The sequence below is a fragment of the Oncorhynchus gorbuscha genome, linkage group LG05 (assembly GCF_021184085.1).
Source record: "Oncorhynchus gorbuscha isolate QuinsamMale2020 ecotype Even-year linkage group LG05, OgorEven_v1.0, whole genome shotgun sequence".
In the NCBI taxonomy this organism is placed as follows: Eukaryota; Metazoa; Chordata; class Actinopteri; order Salmoniformes; family Salmonidae; genus Oncorhynchus; species Oncorhynchus gorbuscha.
In genome coordinates, this window is record NC_060177.1 from 27646423 (window position 1) to 27670719 (window position 24297).

A 24297-nucleotide genomic window follows, 5' to 3' on the forward strand; every position below is an offset into this window, starting at 1 on the left:
TGTGTGTTGTCCTTGTTAATGCAGACAGAGATGAGCTCCAACTTCTTAATCATAGCCTCAATTTTGTCCCGCACATTGAATATACTGTAGTTGCGGAGTCCCTGTAATCCGAGATTCAGATCAGAAAAAACAGCACCCAGATAGGCCAGTCGTATGAGAAACTCGTCATCATACAAGCGGTCAGACAAGTGAAAATTATGGTCAGTAAAGAAAACTTTATGCTCATCTCTCAATTTTAAAAAACGCGTCAATATTTTGCCCCTTGATAACCAGCGCACTTCTGTATGTTGTAAAAGCGTCGCTGGTCGCTGCCCATATCATTGTATATTGCAGAAAATACACAAGAGTTCATGGGCCTTGCTTTAACAAAGTGAACCATTTTCACTGTAGTGTCCAAAACGTTTTTCAAGCTGTCAGTCATTCCCTTGGCAGCAAGAGCCTCTCGGTGGATGCTGCAGTGTACCCAAGTGGTGTCGGGAGCAACTGCTTGCACACGCGTTATCACTCCACTATGTCTCCCTATCATAGCTTTTGCGCCATCAGTACAGATACCAACATGAGCAGCAGCTACGTTTGGCTACGTACGGACCATTAGTGGAATTCCCAGAAGAGAGTAACGGTTAATGCGATTGGATGTTAATTATTTGACTAGCCTACATGTATTTGACATTGTGTTGTTATTTCGCTGAACACAAGATTGTTGAATTTTATTTTTGGCAGTTAAACGAGGCTACTCAGGTGAGAAATAAATCTCACCCAAATGCATAGCCCCGTTGGAAAATATCAATGTTTGACAATGTGAAGGAAAAACAAAGTTACAAAGAAAATGTGTATTTTCTTTTTTTTAAGTGAATAAAAAATGTATTTGGCGTACCCCCGACGGCATTGTGTGTACCCCTGGGGGAATACCTGCACTACAGTATATAAACCAATCACAACAATCACCTCATTAGAAAGCAGTGAGAATTAAAAGACAAGAGGTGGTCTCAGAGGGACTCTATTACAGCAGTGTTAGTGGTGTGTGGAACGAACGCTCAATGTATTACCCAGGAGATCCAGACAGAGCACTGCAAACAGCTGACTAATCTACAACAGAGAAGCCCCCAGCCCCATCCCCCTCTCCCCTGCCCCCCTCCCTGGGGACCAGGATGGATGCCCAGAGACTCTAACCAGGCTCTAACCAGGGAGAAGAGGGAGGGGATCTGGAGACATAGCAGGGGGCCCTCTCCTCTGCAGGGGCCACAGGCTGGATTCAATCAGACCTCTGAGTCCCAGGATGTTATGTCTAGACCGATACATCCCCATGTACATACTGTACTGTATATAGACATAGGATCAGGAACATATCCAGCATACTGTAGGTCCTGGATGGGCTTATGGGATAACACTGTGGGTTTGTCATGGAACAGTAGGAGGACTTTTCAATCAAAACATATCAACCAACCGAAACAGAATTTAAAACAGTCTCGAAAATTAAAACTCCAGATGGCCATATTTGTGGTAAAAATTATTGTGGGTATTTATTGTTTGATTATATGTGATAAGGAGAGTGGATTTCCTGAGGCAATTAGGAATGTGTGTGTGTGTGTGTGTGTGTGTGTGTGTGTGTGTGTGTGTGTGTGTGTGTGTGTGTGTGTGTGTGTGTGTGTGTGTGTGTGTGTGTGTGTGTGTGTGTGTGTGTGTGTGTGTGTGTGTGTGTGTGTGTGTGTGTGTGGGTGTGTGTGTGGGTGTGCGTGTGTGCGTGTGTGCATGTGTGTGTGTAAACATTTTGAGAGAGGATGAGAGGACAGAAAAAGGACAGGATGGACCATCAAGCCTGTCTTGTAAAAATATATATATAAATATTGTGAGCATAACACGTTGTGCAAGGCGTTAGTGTGGCTGACTTCATTTCAGTTCAGTATGTGTGAGTGAGTGTCTATGTGATGTGGTTGTGTTAAGAGTAGTAACATTAATGCAGACATGTCCCATGCCAGGCCCTGGACCCGGGGGCCCTAGCCTCTGACAGAGGGCAGATCAGGGGCACTTACCCCTGGCAGAGTCTTCTGTTCATGGAGGGCGCTCTGGGCCTTCAGTGCTGACTCTCTGGCGCAGTACGTTAGAAAGGCACATCCTGCAGAGAGGACAACACAGATGAGAAAGGAGAGATACACATCCTGCAGAGAGGACAACACAGGTGAGTAAGGAGAGACACACATCCTGCAGAGATACACATCCTGCAGAGAGGACAACACAGATCAGTAAGGAGAGATACACATCCTGCAGAGAGGACAACACAGATGAGTAAGGAGAGATACACATCCTGCAGAGAGGACAACACAGATGAGAAAGGAGAGATACACATCCTGCAGAGAGGACAACACAGATGAGTAAGGAGAGATACACATCCTGCAGAGAGGACAACACAGATGAGAAAGGAGAGATACACATCCTGCAGAGAGGACAACACAGATGAGAAAGGAGAGATACACATCCTGCAGAGAGGACAACACAGATGAGTAAGGAGAGACACACATCCTGCAGAGATACACATCCTGCAGAGAGGACAACACAGATCAGTAAGGAGAGATACACATCCTGCAGAGAGGACAACACAGCTGAGTAAGGAGAGATACACATCCTGCAGAGAGGACAACACAGATGAGAAAGGAGAGATACACATCCTGCAGAGAGGACAACACAGATGAGAAAGGAGAGATACACATCCTGCAGAGAGGACAACACAGATGAGAAAGGAGAGATACACATCCTGCAGAGAGGACAACACAGATGAGAAAGGAGAGATACACATCCTGCAGAGAGGACAACACAGATGAGTAAGGAGAGATACACATCCTGCAGAGAGGACAACACAGATGAGAAAGGAGAGATACACATCCTGCAGAGAGGACAACACAGATGAGAAAGGAGAGATACACATCCTGCAGAGAGGACAACACAGATGAGAAAGGAGAGACACACATCCTGCAGAGAGGACAACACAGATGAGAAAGGAGAGATACACATCCTGCAGAGAGGACAACACAGATGAGAAAGGAGAGATACACATCCTGCAGAGAGGACAACACAGATGAGAAAGGAGAGATACACATCCTGCAGAGAGGACAACACAGATGAGAAAGGAGAGATACACATCCTGCAGAGAGGACAACACAGATGAGAAAGGAGAGATACACATCCTGCAGAGAGGACAACACAGATGAGAAAGGAGAGATACACATCCTGCAGAGATACAACACAGATCCTCCTGCAGAGAGGGCAACACAGATGAGTAAGGAGAGATACACATCCTGCAGAGAGGACAACACAGATGAGAAAGGAGAGATACACATCCTGCAGAGAGGACAACACAGATGAGAAAGGAGAGATACACATCCTGCAGAGAGGACAACACAGATGAGAAAGGAGAGATACACATCCTGCAGAGAGGACAACACAGATGAGAAAGGAGAGATACACATCCTGCAGAGAGGACAACACAGATGAGAAAGGAGAGATACACATCCTGCAGAGAGGACAACACAGATGAGAAAGGAGAGATACACATCCTGCAGAGAGGACAACACAGATGAGTAAGGAGAGATACACATCCTGCAGAGAGGACAACACAGATGAGAAAGGAGAGATACACATCCTGCAGAGAGGACAACACAGATGAGAAAGGAGAGATACACATCCTGCAGAGAGGACAACACAGATGAGAAAGGAGAGATACACATCCTGCAGAGAGGACAACACAGATGAGAAAGGAGAGATACACATCCTGCAGAGATACACATCCTGCAGAGAGGGCAACACAGATGAGTAAGGAGAGATACACATCCTGCAGAGAGGACAACACAGATGAGAAAGGAGAGATACACATCCTGCAGAGAGGACAACACAGATGAGAAAGGAGAGATACACATCCTGCAGAGAGGACAACACAGATGAGTAAGGAGAGACACACATCCTGCAGAGATACACATCCTGCAGAGAGGACAACACAGATCAGTAAGGAGAGATACACATCCTGCAGAGAGGACAACACAGATGAGAAAGGAGAGATACACATCCTGCAGAGAGGACAACACAGATGAGAAAGGAGAGATACACATCCTGCAGAGAGGACAACACAGATGAGAAAGGAGAGATACACATCCTGCAGAGAGGACAACACAGATGAGAAAGGAGAGACACACATCCTGCAGAGAGGACAACACAGATGAGAAAGGAGAGATACACATCCTGCAGAGAGGACAACACAGATGAGAAAGGAGAGATACACATCCTGCAGAGAGGACAACACAGATGAGAAAGGAGAGATACACATCCTGCAGAGAGGACAACACAGATGAGAAAGGAGAGATACACATCCTGCAGAGAGGACAACACAGATGAGAAAGGAGAGACACACATGGTTGATTATTACACGACAAATGACTGGATCACTGCACTGTAGTCTGCTACTGATATACTGCAAATTGCAAATAAAGGATGATGTAAAATTCAACCCCAGTCTTTGAAGAGCTAAGGGAACATCCATAGCATTGTTCCTAGATCTGCATATTACCACTTGATGAATGATTACGTTCATTATTGTTGAAGAAAGAGTACTAAATGTGCCTGGCATGCATTTCCTAGTGTCACAATAATTAAAACCCTATGGTGATGAGCCCCAAACACTGACCCCTCACATCTCAGGAGACTCCTCTCAAAGATGGAAACCCCAACAACAATATATGAATGTCCATTAATAACTTCTGCACTCACAAAAATGTGACGGCTTTCATTAAAGGCTGAGTGGTTGTTCTGTTACACACTTGGTTGAGTTGACAGTGGGTGACCCCTTTCCGAAGACTTTTTGCACCGGGCAGCATAATTTCCCATTACGGCATGTCACACCTGCTGCCAAGACTCCCCATGGGAGAAGAGGGGCACACACACACACATACACACTCACGCACGCACGCACGCTCGCACAAACAAACACACACACAAACACACAGGACACACACACACACACAGGACACAGACACAGCACCCATCACCCCTGAAACAGAGCCCTGCTCTCTGGCTTCTCGCCAAGAGAGCTCCCTTTCACTACAACCTTCATCCACCTCCACAACCAGAAAGTTACTCAAGAGGAGAAATCAGCTAAACGACACTGATGAAACAGCATGCCACACAGCAAACCCGCAAAACAATAACGCTTTGAGAGCCTGGAAGGAATTAGCTCCTCATCCTGTGTGACATTACAGAACTGAGCTGAGGAGATAGGACTGGACCTCCTAGCAGGCATAACCCACAGCAGGCTAATGAGATAGAACCACTGGGACTGGTCTAGCCTGGCCCTCCAACTAACCCCTTCTTAATATCCACCCGGCCATTCAGTCAGGTCATCCTCAGTTTGGGGATGGATGTCATAGTTCATGGTTCCAGGAGATGGTTTTTTATCATCACATGATTTAAGGGTTTGGAAATGTACAACAGATCAATGCACAAACTGGTGAGACTGTGGCATTTTATCAGAGTTTATGTAACACTTTAAATTGATTTGTTTCATCTAGGGAGTGAACCTAGTCATGCAAGACAGGAGCCAAGGCCTAAGTAGGGGGAGACTCAGCCTAACATAGTGTCTCACTGTTAATATTCAGGCCAGGCGGGCTACATGGCTACTTATGGTAGGTCCCAATCAGTCTCTCTTGGCCAAGGGGAATTGGAAGACTTCATGAAAGACTCGATATCCAATATATTGCTGGCTCAAGGAAGATCTTGGACCCGGGGGACTATGATAAGGGAGCACAATCTGGATCAGACACGTTCAACTTGGTGGTGAACATGAAAAAGGATCACAATTACTGAGTGAGGCTGAGAGTGGGAGACAGCAGATGAGCCAGATGGGGATGCAGGAAGTGGAGGATGTTGCCATGGTTATAGAATGATTCTGAGGCTTGCTTGTTAGCGATGGCTGAAAGCAGTGGTAGGCTGATTCCACTGATGAGAAGGTTAAGTGGAGTGAAAATAATACTTTGGTAATCTTTTTCAAATTTGCTGCTGCACAATCATTTCTGAAAGGAACAAAAGTTCAATGAATTGCATTAAAGTGAAATTAACATTTAAGCCTAGAAAAGTGTATTGGAATAGGAGCTCCTTCCCTTGCATTATCATTTTTGACGTTTTACCCAAGAGCACTTCTGAACCATTTCCATGGATGTATTAACAGCTAATCTGTTTAACAGTATTTAGTAACTTACTCACTATGGAACACCACGCTTTACGAGCTAAATGAAGGGCTTCATCTCCTGACAACAAAGCGCTAGATTTTATTCAGGATGACGTTTCCAAGCGGGTTACTGATCTTAAAAGATTTCGAGCTGAGTGCACAAAGCTTAAGCTTGGCGATAGAGTTGACAAATGTGAGGAGATGTCAACTCAGGGCCAAATCAGAATGGACCGGTTTGACTCGCTACCAGGACTTGCAACGTAGAGACAACGTGAGAATAGCCAATATAGAGGAAAATACTGAGGCCTAGAATGCTTTATTTCATCTTTCATCAATAGATCACTTCCAGAGTGGTTTCCAGATCTAGCTGGAACCGAAATCGAAGTGATGAGAGCTCATCGCATAAACCGGCACATTGACAACTCAGCCAGATCCCAAACCTTGATTCTACAGGTGCTCTGATTCCCTGACCGAGACCGCGTTCTGAAGGCGCTAGAATGAACCCTCTCACTCTGGCAGGGCGGGAAAACTGATTCACAGCGGAATAGTCTACAGCAACTACACCAATGCGAAGTGCCGTACCTTTTCACAGAATGTAAACTCAGCAAAAAATAAACGTCCCTTTTTCAGGACCCTGTCTTTCAAAGATTATTTGTAAAAATCCAAATAACTTCACTGATCTTCATTGTAAAGGGTTTAAACACAGTTTCCCATGCTTGTTCAATGAACCATAAACAATTAATGAACATGCACCTGTGGAACGGTCGTTAAGACACTAACAGCTTACAGACGGTAGGCAATTAAGGTCACAGTTATGAAAACGTAGGACACTAAAGCGGCCTTTCTACTGACTGAAAAACACCAAAAGAAAGATTCTCAGGGTCCCTGCTCATCTGTGTGAATGTGCCTTAGGCATGCTGCAAGGAGGCATGAGGACTGCAGATGTGGCCAGGGAAATAAATTGCAATGTTGGTACTGTGTGATGCCTAAGACAGCGCTACAGGGAGACAGGACGGATACCTGATCGTCCTTGGAGTGGCAGACCATGTGTAACAACACCTGCATAGGATCGGTACATCTGAACTTCACACCTGCGGGACAGGTACAGGATGGCAACAACAATGGCCCGAGTTACACCAGGAACGCACAATCCCTCCATCAGTGCTCAGACTTCCCGCAATAGGCTGGACTGAGGGCTTGTAGGCCTATTGTAAGGCAGGTCCTCACCAGACATCACCGGCAACAATGTCGCCTATGGCCACAATCCCAGCGTCGCTGGACCAGACAGGACTGGCAAAAGGTGCTCTTCACTGACAAGTCGCAGTTTTGTCTCACCAGGGGTGATGGTCGGATTCACTTTATGGTCGAAGGAATGAGCGTTACACCGAGGCCTATACTCTGGAGATGGATCAATTTGGAGGTGGAGTGTCCGTCATGGTCTGGGGCGGTGTGTGACAGCATCATCGGACAGAGCTTGTTGTCATTGCAGGCAATCTCAACGCTGTGCGTTACAGGGAAGACATCCTCCTCCCTCATGTGGTACCCTTCCTTCAGGCTCATCCTGACATCACCCTCCAGCATGACAATGCCACCAGCCATACAGCTTGTTCTGTGTGTTCTGCCATGTCCAGCGAAGAGCCCGGATCTCAATCCCATTCAGCACGTCTGGGACCTGTTGGATCAGAGGGTGAGGGCTAGGCCCATTCCCTCCAGAAATGTCCGGGACTTGCAGTGCCTTGGTGGAAGAGTGGGGTAAACATCTCACAGCAAGAACTGGCAAATCTGGTGCAGTCCATGAGGAGGAGATGCACTGCAGTACTTAATGCAGCTGGTGACCACACCAGACACTGACTGTTACTTTTGATTTTGACCTCCCCTTTGTTCAGGGACATATTATTCCATTTCTGTTGGTCACATGTCTGTGGAACTTGTTCAGTTTATGTCTCAGTTGTTGAATCTTGTTATGTTCATACCAATATTTACACATGTTAATTAAGTTTGCTGAAAATAAACTCAGTTGACAGTGAGAGGACGTTTCTTTTTTTGATGAGTTTGTCTCAGAAATGCGGATTCCACACATTTCTGCTGTATCCTGCACACTCAAACTCACTCGTGGGGCGGAAAACGTCACGTTCCAGTCCAATTAAGACGCAGTTTTCAGCGAGAGGTTGACGAGGATTAGCGGGTATGGATAGTTTACATGATTGCCAGCATTCAGACTTGTTCTCCGGCTGGATTACTAACAAACTGACTAGTATGACTGTTCAGATTGATTTAGATTTTTTCCACATACTAAATCATACATCAGTACTAGCCTGGACTGAGTTGAAAACAGTAATGGAGAGAGCTGGCTAGAGCAAGAAGATGGACATGAGTCAAGACGGTCTGGACTATATTGTTAATGGCCGATCATTTACAGACTGATTATTCCTTGACTGTCAGAAACACAAAAAAGTTTATTTATTTGTAATGTGACCACAACTGACAGGGTATGTTCATTCAATAAAAATCATCGACAGGGTCTGAGGATGGAACTATTAAAAGAGAATGAGTTATAATGTTGTTCAGGTTAACTTAGATAGGTACTCTATAACTTAATATTGATCCAGTAGGTGTGACGCTCGTCGTTGGAATGAGGTGACCTGCCTCCGTGGCCTCTTTAGGGCGGCGACCTCGGGTCGCTGCCGTCCTCGGACTGGGGACCCTAGCAACGGGTCCCGAATGGACGGGAGAATCCAGCAGCACCGGACAGGCGGGAGACGGGCAATTCCAGTAGCGCCGGAATAACGAACGGCTCTGGCCGCTCCTGACTGACCGGCGGCTCTGGCCGCTCCTGACTGACGGGCGGCTCTGGCAGTTCCTGACTGACGGGCGGCTCTGGCCGCTCCTGACTGACGGGCGGCTCTGGCAGTTCCTGACTGACGGGCGGCTCTGGCCGCTCCTGACTGACGGGCGGCTCTGGCAGTTCCTGACTGACGGGCGGCTCTGGCAGCTCCTGACTGACGGGCGGCTCTGGCAGCTCCTGACTGACGGACGGCTCAGGCAGCTCCTGACAGACGGACGGCTCTGGCAGCTCAGGACAGACGGGCGGCTCTGGCAGCTCAGGACAGACGGAGACGGAGGACAGACGGAGAGACAGCCTGGTGCAGGAGGCTGCTACCAGAGGCCTGGTGCATGGAGGAGGTACCGGATAGACCGGACAATGGAGGCGCACTGGAGGTCTCGAGCACCGAGCCTGTACAACCCTACCTGGCTGGATGCTCCCCGTAGCTAGGCCAGTGCGGCGAGGTGGAATAGACCACATTGGGCTGTGCTGGCGAACTGGGGACACCATGCGCACTGGGCTGTGCTGGCGAACTGGGGACACCATGTGCAGGGCTGGTGCCATGTACCACGGCCCGAGGAGACACACTGGAGACCAGATGCGCTGAGCCGGCTTCATGGCACCTGGCTCGATGCCCACTCTAGCCCGGCTGATACGAGGCGCTGCTATGTAGCGCTATGGGCTATGGACACCGTGCGCCTCACGGCATAACACAGTGCTTGCACGGGCACTCTCTCTCCATGGTAAGCACGGGGAGTTGGCACAGATCTCCTACCTGACTTAGCCACACTAAGTAATACATTTTTGGTGCTGCCTCTCGTCCCAGCCGCGCTGCCGTGCTGCCTCCTCATACCACCACCGCTCAGCTTTAGCTGCCTCCAGCTCTGCCTTGGGGTGGCGATATTCACCAGCCTGTGCCCAGGGTCCCTTGCCGTCCAAAATCTCCTTCCATGTCCAGGAGTCTTGCGATTTCGGCCGCTGCCCGTTACCATGCTGCTTGGTCCTTGGTTGGTGGGTGATTCTGTAACGATCGTCGTTGGAATGAGGTGAGGACCAAAGCACAGCGTGGAAAGTGTTCATCATATATTTATTAAACCGAGAACACTAAAAAAAATAACAAAGAACGAAACGAAACAGTTCTGAAAGATGACATACACATAACAGAAAATAATCACCCACGAAACACAAGTGGGAAAAGGCTACCTAAGTATGATTCTCAATCAGAGACAACTAACGACACCTGCCTCTGATTGAGCACCATACCGGGCCAAACACAAAACACAACATAGAAAAAGGAACATAGACAACCCACCCAACTCACGCCCTGACCATACTAAAACAAAGACATAACAAAATAACAAAGATTTAGCATAACAAAATAACATTCTAAGGTGGTCCCGGGAGAACCCACTACCCTGGCGTTACAAGCGCCATGCTCTACCAACTGAGCTACTGAGCTAAGGTCAGAAAGTGACAGTAGGGATGCGATGGGGGAATTTTGTGCAGCCAACTTTCCCAATGTCAAGTAGACACACATAGTTTTATGCTTTTACTTCAAATTTTATGCACAAGAGTGTTATTGTCTGTATCACGTGACAACACTACAGTTAGCAAGTTGGAATATTAATGGGATAAATATCCAAAATTAACGAGCAAGTTCCTCAGATTACTTTCGTAGACATAACAGTGATGTTATAATTATTCAAGAGTCCCACTTAAAATAATTATATGCCCAAAGATTTGCAAACAGTCATTATTATGTTGTAGCGTCTTCCTCTGTAGATTCCAAAACTGTGGCTCCCTTGTTGTTATGAGACGTAGTTTATCAGTGACTGTTCTGGAAAAATATGGTGCAGACGGTAGGATATCATACACTGAGTGTACGAAGTGAATGTACAAAATTGAGTTATACCCCAATTTTCAGAACAGCCGCAATTCATAGGAGCATAGACTCTACAAGGTGTCGAAAGTGTTCCACAGGGATGTTGGCCCATGTTGACTCCAATGCTTCCCACAGTTGTGTCAAGTTGGCTGGATGTCCTTTGGGTGGTGGACCACTCTTGAAACACACAGGAAACTGTTGAGCATGAAAAACCCAGCAGTGCTGCAGTTCTTCAAGTAGGTGCCTGCCTACAAACATACCCTGTTCAAAGGCACATAAATCTTTTGTCTTGCCCATTCACCATCTGAATGGCACACATACACAATCCGTCCCAATTGTCTCAAGGCTTAAAAAGCCTTCTTTAACCTGTCTCCCCCCCTTCATCTACACTGATTGAAGTGTATTTAACAAGAGACATCAACAAGGGATCATAGCTCTCACCTGGATGTCATGGAAAGCGTAGTTACAATGTTCTGTACACTCAGAGTATATCAAAACGGTAATCTCAGGTAGAAAAATTGCTCCAACCCAGTATGATCCTACATGTGATAATCTAACGGAGTTTCTGGCAAATATTACAGATTATTCTCTGATCATAGGTGCGGATATGAATGCCGTTTTATCAGCTTTGGACTGCTCTGGCCACGAATCTCAAACAGCTCCTGCATATGTGTCAGTGGCATTTAACAATTTGGTCAAGGATTTTAATCTCACTGATATATTCCGATTTTTTCAATCCTACGTCTAGACAATTTTGTTTTTACTCTGCTAGACATACAGTACATTTTGTACATGCAGTACAAAAGTATGTGGACACCCCTTCAAATGAGTGGATTTGGCTATTTCAGCCACACCAGTTGCTGACAGGCGTATAAATTGAGCACACAGCCATGCAACCACCATAGACAAACATTGGCAGTAGAATGACAAGCTCAGTGATTTTCAACGTTGCACCGACATGCCACCTTTCAAACAAGTCAGTTCATCAAATAGCTGCCCTTGTCAACTGTAAATAATGTTATTGTGAAGTGGAAACGTCTAGGAGCAACAACGGCTCAGCCGTGAAGTGGTAGGTAACACAAGCTCACAGAACATGTGCTGAAGCGGTTGCATTACTCACTATCGAGTTCCAAACTGCCTCTGCAAGCTACGTCAGCACACGAACTGTACGTTGCGAGCTTCATGAAATGAGTGTCCATGGCCAAGCATCTACACACAAGCTTAAGGCCACCATGAGCAATGCCAATTGTTGGCTGGAGGGGTGTAAAGCTCGCTGCAATTGGACTCTGGAGCAGTGGAAATGCGTTCTCTGGAGTGATGAATCACGCATCACCATCTGGCAGTCCGATGTACGAATCTGGATTTGGCGGATGACAGGAGAAGGCTACCTGTCCGAATGCATAGTGTCAACTGTAAAGTTTGGTGGAGGAGGAATAATGGTCTGGAACTGATTTTCAATGTTCGGGCTAGGCCCCTTAGTTCCAGTGAAGGGAAACCTTAATACTACAGCATACAATGACATGCTAGACAATTTTGTGGTTCCAACTTTGTAGAAACAGTTTGGGGAAGGCCCTTTCCTATTTCAGCATGACAATGCCCCTGTGCACAAAGCGAGGTCCATACAGAAATGGTTCGTGGAGATCGGTGTGGAAAAACTTTACTGGCCTTCACAGAGCCCTGAACTCAACCCCATCGAACACCTTTGGGATGAATTGGAACGCCGACTCTGAGCCAGGTTTAATTGCCCAACATCAGTGCACAACCTCACTTATGCTCTTGTGGCTGAATAGAAGCAAGTCCCCGCAGCAATGTTCCAACATCTAGTGGAAAGCCTTCCTAGAAGAGTGGAGGCTGTTACAGTAGCAAAGGGGGGACCAACTCCATATTAATGCTCATGATTTTGGAATGGTCCAACTAAAGATTCCTGATACCTGTCAGAGCATCACGCTGGCGTTTCAATATATAATTACTATTTGAAAAGTAACTAGATGTGTATCTAACACAGAATGTTGGGTCTGTTGAAGAGACCCATATCCTAAGCAAGTCTATAAAGGGACTATCAGGAACTTCTGTCATTTGTGTTTCACCTTAATAAAACCAGAATGAGAACAATTAACAAACTATAAATATCTTTAGCTAAGCTGGAACAAAAACAACAAAACTCTTACTCTGATGACAAAAAGAAAAGAGTAGATGCAGTTAAAATGCAGTTAGAACGTAATTATTTGCTCAGACACAGGGCAGAATTCTTAAATCATCCAAGCAGACATAACTATTCTTTTAATGGGGCTAAACCAAGTCATCTTTTTGCAATGAGACTCAGAAGCAGTGATAAATGCTCTAATATTACAGCTATTAAAGCACAGAATGTCTTGTTAACCAATCCTTTGGAAATCAATGCAGAGTTTGGTTATTTTTAATCTATGCCAGGAGTATTCAGCTCTTACCCTATGAGGTCCAGAGCCTGTTGTTTTTCTGTTCTACCTGATAATTAATTGCACCCACCTGGTGTCTGAGGTCTAAATCAGTCCCTAATTAGAGGGTAACAATGAAAGAACATAGTGTAACTGTCATAAAGGTCCAGAGTTGAGTTTTAGGGCTCTATGCTCTATAAATCTGATATTACCTAGATATTCCTTACCTCTCCAACGAAGTATCACAATCCCTTGGGGAAGCCATTTCATTGGATGAACTTAAATAGGCACTAACAAATATGGAAAAAGGTACATCCCAGAATTCTACCTTGCCTTTTGGGATAAATTAGGCCTATTTTTACACGATTTGATTCTGACTTCTGTTGACAAGGGATCTTTTCACAATGGTGTAAACTGCCATGATTGCGGTACTTCCGAAACCCAATAAAGATCACACTCTAATAGGTAACTATAAACCTTTGTCATTGTTGTGCTCGGAAGTGAAATTGTATGCTAATGTTCTCTCAGCCCGTTTAGAATCCTATGTGACAACACAAGTGCATCACGATCAGACAGGGTTCATTAAAACTCGACTAGCCTTAGATAATGTGCATGTTGTTCATGCCACTAATGACATTAGATCGCCATGCACCATTCTCTCCTTGGATGCCGAGAAGGCGCTTGATAGGTCAGAGTGTGATTTTCTATGATCGGTACCAGAGCGATTTAATTTAGGAACCGAGTTTATCAGCATGATTAAAGTTTTATATGCAAATCCTTCTGCCATGGTGACAATAGGGGGCAATTGCTCTACGCAATTCCCCGTATCCAGAGGCTGTCGCCAAGGATGCCCAATCTCGCCTTTGCTCTTCACCCTTTTCATCTAACTGCTAGCACAGAAAATCAAACCCCAAATGTTGAATAAAACCTCCCATCGCATATCCTTATATGTGGATAACAAACTTCTGTGCACTGATAATGCTGTCTCTTAATTACCACACATACTCTCTACATTTGATTTTAGTGCCCTCTCCGGGTACAAAATTCACGAGACAAAATCAGCTATGATGTCATTAAGTTTAGGACTCACTCTGTCAATGGTACCCAATGACATCCCATTGGTAAAGAGCTTTAAATATCTGGGTATACTATATATATGCCATTTAGCAGACTCTTTTATCCAAAGCAACTTACAGTCATGTGTGCATACATTCTACGTATGGGTGGTCCCGGGGATCGAACCCACTACCCTGGCGTTACAAGCGCCATGCTCTACCAACTGAGCTACAGAAGGACCATATACTACATAGATATTTTCCTCAAAACATGGATTGAAATCATTTCCAAGAAATATATAAGTGAGTAGAAGCGTACCTCTCTAAATGTTTACAGCTTCCCAATCTCTACAAGCTAAAATACCCTTAAGATGAATATTCTTCCCCAAATTAACTTTTTCTCTGCAATGATTACACTAGCTCCACCTCAGAAATACTTGGACAATATCTAGTCTTTAGTCTCTAAATTCGTATGGAAAGGAGAGCGACCTCGAATTAAACTCTCCCGTATGCATCGTGACAAAGGAGATGGCGGGCTTTCTCTGTACGGGATACGCATGGTACACATCGTCCAACTAAATACTTACTTGCAGGTTCCTTCTCGACAATGCAACAACAGTAAGATAAGAAAAAATAATAAAAGATAAGAAACCAAACATAAAGTAAATGGCTCAGTAGAATAGAAGTTTAAGGTTTTGGGCTTTGTGCTACGCCCCCTGTCAACATGGTTTGATTCAAATGCTTTAGTCTCGTGGAGACTATAGAAGAGAATTTGGCATTACCACCCAGACTTCAGGATCGTGTGTATTTGCAGTACCATTAAAACAAGCTAAGTTACATTTTGGAACCCTAATTTCCTTCTTACTCACAACATTGCGCTTAGTAGAAAAGGAATTCTAACACACTACAGAAGTGGCATGCTCAGTCACCAAATTTACACAATCGTTCCCTTCTTTCTGGCGGTATCCCCTTTTCATTCACTCAATGGGAGGATAGGGGTGTTCACGTTCTGGATTATCTATTTAGAGATGAAGGTTTGCACGCATTTGATGATCTTAGGGCTATATTTCAATTACCTGGTACCTCTTCTTTATTTATATCTATGTTGAAGATCAGCAATGCGGGTGTATGGTGTCCCTCTGGGCTCATCCCTCCCACAACACGAACTACATCGAAATTTAGATAGACATGGTAATTCTAAGGGTTTGATCTGTATATGGTTGTCATGCCCTGACCTTAGAGAGCCTTTTCTATGTCTCTTTTTGGTTTGGTCAGGGTGTGATTCTATGTTCTATTTTCTATGTTTTTGTATTGGGCTTGTGGTAATGGCTGGAGCGGAATCAGTGGAATGGTATCACATATATCAAACACTTGGTTTGATGCCATTCCATTCGCTCCGTTCCAGCCATTATAATGAGCCGTCCTCCCCTCAGCAGCCTCCACTGCTTTGGCTCCTTTATGCATATGTACTGAGAATGGCAAGGTTGTGGATACATTTTGGAAAGAGGCATCCTCTGTCTTATCTGACGTACTTGATATCACTATACCTTGTTCCCCCAAACTGTCCTCACTTAATGATAATTCACCACTTATGTCATTACAGAAAAGACGTTGTCAGGTTTGACAGCAGCTCAAAAGATATTGGCACGAAGATGGCAACCTCCACATTCTTTGGCTATGTCCCATTGGATCCGCCCTTTTGTAGATATAATTTATTTACAACTATCCACTGCTAGGATCCATGGGGCTATAGCCAAGCAACAATTGACAGCTGGTTATCTGCAGCTGAAACCATCAAACTACTAGAGTGTGTATATTTCCCAACAGATTGCCTGTTACTTGTTATTTTTTTGACTCATGTGCAAAATTGTACACAGCTGATTTTATCACAATTGCTTGATTTTGTTTTAGATTTCATGGCGATCAGGTTGGGTGGGTTGGGGTGGTCGCCAGGAGGGGTCGGATGGTGGGTTGATGCAGCTTGTGTATGGGCTATGTGGTCTATTCTACTGTAATTATATTTACCTACTGCATAACCATTCCTGCTGCTTTTTGGTATTGTCTGTGTTCCCTTGAAAATTAATAAAATGTTGATCACAAAAAAGGAACAGGAGCCAATAAATGAAAAATACTGATTTTGTAATAAGAAATAGGCTTTTATTTCTAAAGTTTCTACTGTTAACTTGTACATGTTAATTATGGTACAGCACAAAGACATTGCTGTCCTTCAGGCATTGTTTAATTACAGTAAATTGTGTTTACTTGCATCAAGTATTTTTAATTGACAAAACAACAAAACAAATTGCAATTCATTCATTAACATTGGTGTCATGTTCAATGAAAATTGCTATTCTTGGATTGCTTCTTTCTTAGACGTCTGATGCAGCAATGTTCTTCTGAAAACTATTACAAACTCATTTCCTAAAAGATAAACCTGCCTGCCTCAGCATAAGTGCTTCAATTCTCTAAATTAAAATAGTCAACTGAACCCAGCAACTGTGGGGTGTCTGTCTTTTATAGGCAGTGAGACAGTGAAGAGCAGAGACAGCAACTACATCACTGCACACAGCCATGTTTAGTCCAGGGTAACAAAGACCTTCGGCTCGAAACGTTGCCCAATAGAAATGTGGCAGCATTGAACAGTGTGTGGGTATCTCTCTATTTTCATGCAGTAAAACAGGGCCCTGTTTCCCTCACACACTCTCTATCTAATGATCAGAGAGGTCATCTGTGGACTGGCCTACACCTGTCATTCAACTGAGTACCTGCCAATCACTGTCACCCACCTGCTCCGTCACTGTGTGATTCATGTAAAGGTAGAACCAGCTGCCTGACCATGAGACTGCACATCTCACAGCAGTGCACTACACTCTAAACAAATGGCCACGTCTTAGAGCACAGACATGTTCCTGAAAGAGCAGTGGATTACAGACACAGTTATTAAAAGACTGTTAGGATGGTTTGCTCTTCTAGCTCTTTGCTTCACATTTGTAATGATGAGGCTTTTGGCAAGTTGAAAGATTGTTTCAGAGTTATAGTCCTTCTCTCTCTCTCTTGCTTTGACATTTAAAAGCTTTTGTGGATTTTAAAGTAAAATTGTCAAAGGAATTTATAGCCAATTATACACTCTGGCCTGCCTGTTGGGGAGGGGAGAATGAATGACAAACCTAAATTACTCTTAGCATCTCATCTCCCTAGCTGCGTGCGGTGGGGCTCCACAGAGTGCAATCCACCACTCTGAGCTGCTGGAGAAGGAAGGAGCGAGTGATAGATAACGCTACTCAAGCAGAAGATTTGCCCCCCACCAATATCCAGCATGTCTGAACAACGGATGTGTTCCCAGACTGACACTAACCATTATGATAATGTGGGGCTCATAGGGAATGATTGATGCTAAGGCAGGTCAAGTAGCTCGACCTGGACAATGGCACTGCCACTCAAATACACTATCTGTATCCCATCCAATAGTGTCAAACACTGCATAGACTACACTGTCCAGTCCCCATAGACTACACTGTCCAGTCCCCATAGACTACACTGTCCAGTCCCCATAGACTACACTGTCCAGTCCCCGTAGACTACACTGTCCAGTCCCCGTAGACTACACTGTCCAGTCCCCGTAGACTACACTGTCCAGTCCCCGTAGACTACACTGTCCAGTCCCCGTAGACTACACTGTCCAGTCCCCGTAGACTACATTGTCCAGTCCCCGTAGACTACACTGTCCAGTCCCCGTAGACTACACTGTCCAGTCCCCGTAGACTACACTGTCCAGTCCCCATAGACTACACTGTCCAGTCCCCATAGACTACACTGTCCAGTCCCCATAGACTACAATGTCCAGTCCCCATAGACTACACTGTCCAGTCCCCATAGACTACACTGTCCAGTCCCCATAGACTACACTGTCCAGTCCCCATAGACTACAATGTCCAGTCCTTACTCCCTATAGCATCCATAGGATTCACCCCATGACCAAAACACTGAATCACCATCAAATCCCCTTAACAAATTGCAGTGTCGACCAGAAGTGGGAGAAATAAGCTATTGTCACAAAAATGAATCTACAGTCAAACATTTAAATGAAAAACATGCTAAAAATGTGCTGATGTTTTCACTCCATTAACATTTGGGAAATGCATTACCACATAAATGGAACTTGAGGAATTCAAATTAAATTCACATTAGGCAGTAGAGAAATTTAAAAAGCCCAAAGTATTCATGACACACAGAACTGTTCAGGTTGATACCCCACAATCCACATGCATAAATCATGAGTAACAGCATTACACCCCCCCCCCCAAAAAAAAAATCATGGGTAACAACATTATACCCCCACAAATCATGATATTTTCATAAATCCAAAATGATGGTGCAACCCTGTGTTATATCACTCTGAGTATGAATGGTGTAGCAGAAGATGATCCATTAGTTGAATAATGAATTAATCATTAAGTCTAGACGGTGATGACACACTCCTTAACAACCTGAGGCATTTCAATGACGTATCTCTTAGTCTGAGGGAGGGGTGTCACATTGCTGAAACAAAATGTGCTGAAGGCCTATGCATGGCCAATGTTGGTAGACTTCTACAACGGTATAGGCCTGCTAAAATAGCCTACTATGCTTGTTAAGTCTAGGTTATGTGACAAGGTTATGGTTCAATATAGCCTGTGGCCTATTTGAACGCAACACACATTTAGTTGAATGTGACAGAGACATAAGAATAGGATACTTGTTTGTTCTTATGTTAATAGGTCGTTATCACGAAAATGTCACAATAAGGTGCAGATCGTTCAATTTGCCTACTGGGGGGCAAGGAGACCCACAGCTCCACTGTAACTATTGACAACTGCGTGCTGTTTTCAAGGGATTGTTGAATAAATGTGAACTGTGAGCATTTTTTGTGAGCTTAGTCAGAACTACACATATCCGATAATTCCATGCAACACAATTGTGCACATTTAGCTCTATCATCAGAGTTATACAGCATGCTTTTCATGGGCTCTCCCTGTCAAGCAGCTGAAGGCTGCACTTGCTGATGTACTGTTAGCTGATAATGTTTACTTTACAGTTGGCTAAACATAGTGGTAAGTAGACCTAATGTACTTTTTCTCCAACCAATGTGGACCTACCTAGTGAAGTAGGTCTACAAACTAACTTTCAGGGGATAAACCATATGGCTGTATATCCAAATATTGTTTGATTTGATTGCCATCTATAGTGGAGATGACAGTAGTCCGACTGACAGCTTTACCAGGATGAGGACTTGCCGATGTCAAGCTATTTCTAAAAGTCTCATCTCTGATGACACAATGTTGTTTGCTAGCTAGCTAGCTTGCTAGCTACATGCTAGCTAGCTACATGCCAAATGGATAGGCTACCCTCACGTATCTTAAATTACATGATCAATTAATGGTTACTAAGCATGAAAAGCATGCAGTTACTGGGAAATGTGCTGTTCTGACTATGCTCTTCAAGAGCTGATGATATTAAAACCAAATAGTTATAATATTTATTTAACAGTACCTTGAAAAAAGCACATAGTTTGCCCCCTAGCCCCCTAGCTGTCAAATCAAACTCTCTGCACCGTCCTGTGATGTCTTATTGATAACAACCTAGCCTTGCAAAAGTATTCATCCCCCTTGGAGTTTTTTCCTATTTTGTTGCATTACAACCTATACTTTAACTTGATTTTTATTTTAGATTTCATGTAATAGACATATACAAAATAGTCCAAATTGGTGAAGTGAAATTTTAAAAATGACTTGTTTCAAAAAACAACAACAACTAAAAACATGTAAAAGTGGTGTGTGAATATGTACTCACCCCTTTGTTATGAAGCCCCGAAATAAGACCTGGTGCCATCAATTAGATTCAGAAGTCAGATAATTAGTTAAATAAAGTCCACCTGTGTGCAATCTAAGTGTCACATGATCTGTCACATGATCTCAGTATATATACCCCTGTTCTGAAAGGCCCCAGAGTCTGCAAACCCACCAAGCAAGGGTCACTACCAAGCAAGCGGCACCATGAAGACAAAGGAGCTCTCCAAACAGGTCAGGGACAAAGTCATGGAGAAATACAGATTAGGGTTGAGTTATAAAAAAATATCTGAAACTTTGAACATCCCACGGAGCACCATTAAATCCATTATTAGAAAATGGAAAGAATATGGCACCACAACTTTATGGAAAAGTGGCCAGAAAAAAGCCATTGCTTAAAGAAAAAAATAAGCAAACACATTTGATGTTCACTAAAAGGCATGTGGGAGACTGCCCAAACATATGGAAGAAGGTACTCTGGTCAGAAGAGACTAAAATTGAGCTTTTTGGCCATCAAGGAAAACGCTATGTCTGGCACAAAACCAACACCTCTCATCACCCCAAGAAAACCATCCCCACAGTGAAACATGGTGGTGGCAGCATCATGCTGCGGGGATGTTTTTCATCGGCAGGGACTGAGAAACTGTTCAGAATTGAAGGAATGATGGATGGCGCTAAATACAGATCAATTATTGAGGGAAACCTGTTTCAGTCTTCCAGAGATTTGAGACGGGGACAGAGGTTCACCTTCTAGCAGGACAATGACCCTAACATTACTGCTAAAGCAACACTCAAGTGGTTTAAGCATGATGTGATTGGTTAAATTGGTTGCAGAAATTTTACCAATTGTTTTTGACATAGATTGACCAATAGACTAAATTAAGATTATGGATGATTAAATTATTGTAAACGCAAATCCCAAATGTATTTCAAAAGTCTTACAATCAAATCGTTTTTATTACAAGGATGTACTATTTTATTTGAAGTCCAGCTTTTTTTTTGTATAGCATTTTTCCCAAAATACGGAATCAACCATTTCTTATGAACTATGCATGCCTATTTGAAAGTAAAAACAAACTCACATGCCAGTTGTGAGTCTATAAAAATATATTTTATTTTCTGTAGGGAACATTTACAGCTTTTGACATATATCACAGGTGAGAAGACCATACGAGGGGAAAACTCATCCATAAAATGCATTTATGAAATCTTATTAGACAGCACGGATGTAGCCAAATCCCGCGCACTCCCAATGTGACTTTGAGTCGGTGGGTAGTAATACATAATATGTCCTACATTATAGGCTACTAGTACACCGGAGTGGCCTCGGCGGATGCTGATTTGACTGGGCAGACAGTTTGGCTTGTGAACAGGATTATCTTTCTTTAAGCAAACGGCCCTCGAGCTTTGACATTCATGGTGTTCGAGGACAGGCGGACGTAAACAACACACGCATAGAGAATATTGTTTTAATCGACCATCATATTCGAAAGAGAAACGTGCGCGGGGTGTATGGGTCCAGCAGCAGTGATTGATAACTCACGGAAAAGGTGGCGGGCAGAGACCTTCAGGTCACGGCGTACTGCGAGAGCCGGGAGCAGGACACTGCTGGGCGGATGCGCATTTCTGTGTCACGATTCCCTCTCTGTCTCTTGGCGGCTTGTAGGCTCATTGGCAATAGGACCAATTAATGTAAACGAGTAGCTTTAATTATATAGTGCACTGTATGATTTCGCTGGCAGCGGTCCCACGACGAACCCAGCGCTGTACCTGTATCGCAGTGATTAGTGGAAGCGCGCTCTTCTGGAGAAGAGATTAGGGAAAGCATTAGAAGAGAGACTTTTATTATAGCTTTACGCACATATTTAAATGTCATCCCACATGAGGAAATTAAACACATTATATAACTGTAGGCTATATTAGATCTGCTTTTAGTAATAATACACATAGTATTTAAAATGAAATAATAATAACAATACCACTACTACTAATAATAATAATAATAATAATACATATCCTTTAATTAAGTAACTTTTTAGTATTTGCTTTCGGTAGGTCTATAACACTAACACAAATAGACTACAACCTCGATTCTAAGACATAGCCTAAACTTCACAGGACATTGGGATGTTCTGTTGATATAGCCTACCGATAGACCACATTTTCAAACAATGGCAGCGAAATTGTAACGGGTTCTAATATTAGTTAAGAAGTGAAACATAAAGACACCACTTGTATAATTAATCACATTTAGTCTGTATTCAACGCTCTGAAATAATTAGAACATGACATGAGAGTATCGCTCCTGATCATTGTGGACAAGGAGGTGACGCGGCCGGGGAAAGCGCACGAGAGAGAGACCCCATGCTGTTCCCATGACTCTGCTATGCCACATTGGTTGCTTTGTATTTCCCGGGACCCGCCCCCTGAACTGTCCTACACTACAATACTTGGCAGTGATCTAAACAGTTATTTTGGTCTCTTAATTACGTCTAAAACGTATACATTAGCCGTCTCAAAATGCCACATCAGCATCGTCACACAGCCCTAATAACTAACATCTCATGCCCAGTGGTGATTTCCGTTCTCCTTCTTCCGGAGCATCTTTTAGCCTGTCTGTCTATGACGATCTAACTATCAGACACCGTGAAGCAAACAGACATTCCTTGTCCCACCCCTTAACTTGGAGCCCAGCACATGAGCGTCAATGTAAACATACACAGACATAGGCTACAAAGCAGTAGTATCCTAGCGGATGTGGGGTTGACACTTTGACAATTGACCCGCGCGCACTCTTTCGCACACGTGTGTGTGTGTGTGTGTGTGTGTGTGTGTGTGTGTGTGTGTGTGTGTGTGTGTGTGTGTGTGTGTGTGTGTGTGTGTGTGTGTGTGTGTGTGTGTGTGTGTGTGTGTGTGTGTGTGTGTGTGTGTGTGTGTGTGTGTGTGTGTAACGCAACAACCTACTACCTTGCAGGGAACTCCCACATGCCACAAACATCTACAATAATTACACTTTTTATGCTCTCCTTAGAGCCTCGAATACTTCAAATATATATATTATGTTTTTGAAAAGGGTGTTGCTGCGTGCATACGGAAGCAATGAAACGATACCAGAACCGACCTTTATGCATTCCCGTAAACCTGTCTTTCAGCACAGTGAGTTCGTATATCTTTCCGAATTCCTCAAAAAGGGGCTTCAGATCTTTCTCCTCCAGGTTTCTGGGAATCTGTCCGATAAACAGCTTGATGGCGTCGTGGTCCTTCATTGGAATGGTGTTCTGGCCGATTGTGAGCCCGTTCATCCTGGCGGCGCTGTTCGTGGTGCTGAATCCATTCTCTTGCTGCACTCCGTTTGCAGTGACTGTAGCCATCTTTCCTAAATGGGCCGGCGGCTGGTCTCTCTCTCTCTCTCTCTCTCTCTCTCTCTCTCTCTCTCTCTCTCTCTCTCTCTCTCTCTCTCTCTCTCTCGCCCTTTCTCCCTTTCCCTCTCTCTCAAGTCAACTGCACACTCCCCCTACTTTATTTTTCTCTTCTTTCTCTCTCCCTGTCCCTATCCCTTTTTAAGGTCTTTCTCTTCTTCTTTCTCCTTTCTCTCAATCTATCCTATTGCTTTGATTTCGCTTTATTTATGTTTGATGTATTTTCATTCCTCTTCCCGTTCTCAATCTGTTTCTTTCTCCCTGTGTCAGCTGCCACTCTGCCTAGTGACGTCAGCTCGTAGGCTTCTGACTAGACCCCTAGCTAATTTGCATAATAAAACTGGTTTAGCCAATTGGAGGGCAGAGCGACCGAGAGCCCACAGGGTGTAGTGAGAATCCAAACATTTGTGTAAAGGGAAAGCTCGAGACTTTTAAGAGGAACAAAGACAGGAAACTTGCCGCTGTAGGCTACGTATGATATTGAATTCTGTAGATAATCATTCTCACAGGTAGCTTTGTTCTGGCTCATAGGAAAGACACATTTATATATGTGTGGGCAATTGTCTACTGTGTTTTGATGTCGCGCGTTCAAAGTAAATATTGCATCTACAGTCCTAACATGTTGCTGTCCATGGTACTGAATTGGCGCTACCGTTTAGTTTCAACAGCTTTT

The 24297-nt window shown here is 44.1% G+C and overlaps 1 protein-coding gene across 18 annotated transcripts in view; it reads right to left on the reverse strand.

Annotated features, from left to right (window-relative positions):
* LOC124035774 (CUGBP Elav-like family member 4) overlaps positions 1-23889 on the reverse strand; it is a 214360-nt gene extending 190471 nt beyond the window's left edge. For all 18 annotated transcript variants that reach the window (XM_046349467.1, XM_046349465.1, XM_046349455.1 and 15 more), the window contains exons 1-2: positions 23327-23889; positions 2031-2113 (exon numbers count right to left, since the gene is read on the reverse strand). In XM_046349467.1, coding sequence (XP_046205423.1) covers positions 2031-2113; positions 23327-23576 — 333 coding nt within the window. In that variant the 5' untranslated portion in view covers positions 23577-23889. The remainder of the gene's footprint in view (positions 1-2030; positions 2114-23326) is intronic.
* Between the last annotated feature and the right edge of the window lie 408 nt (positions 23890-24297).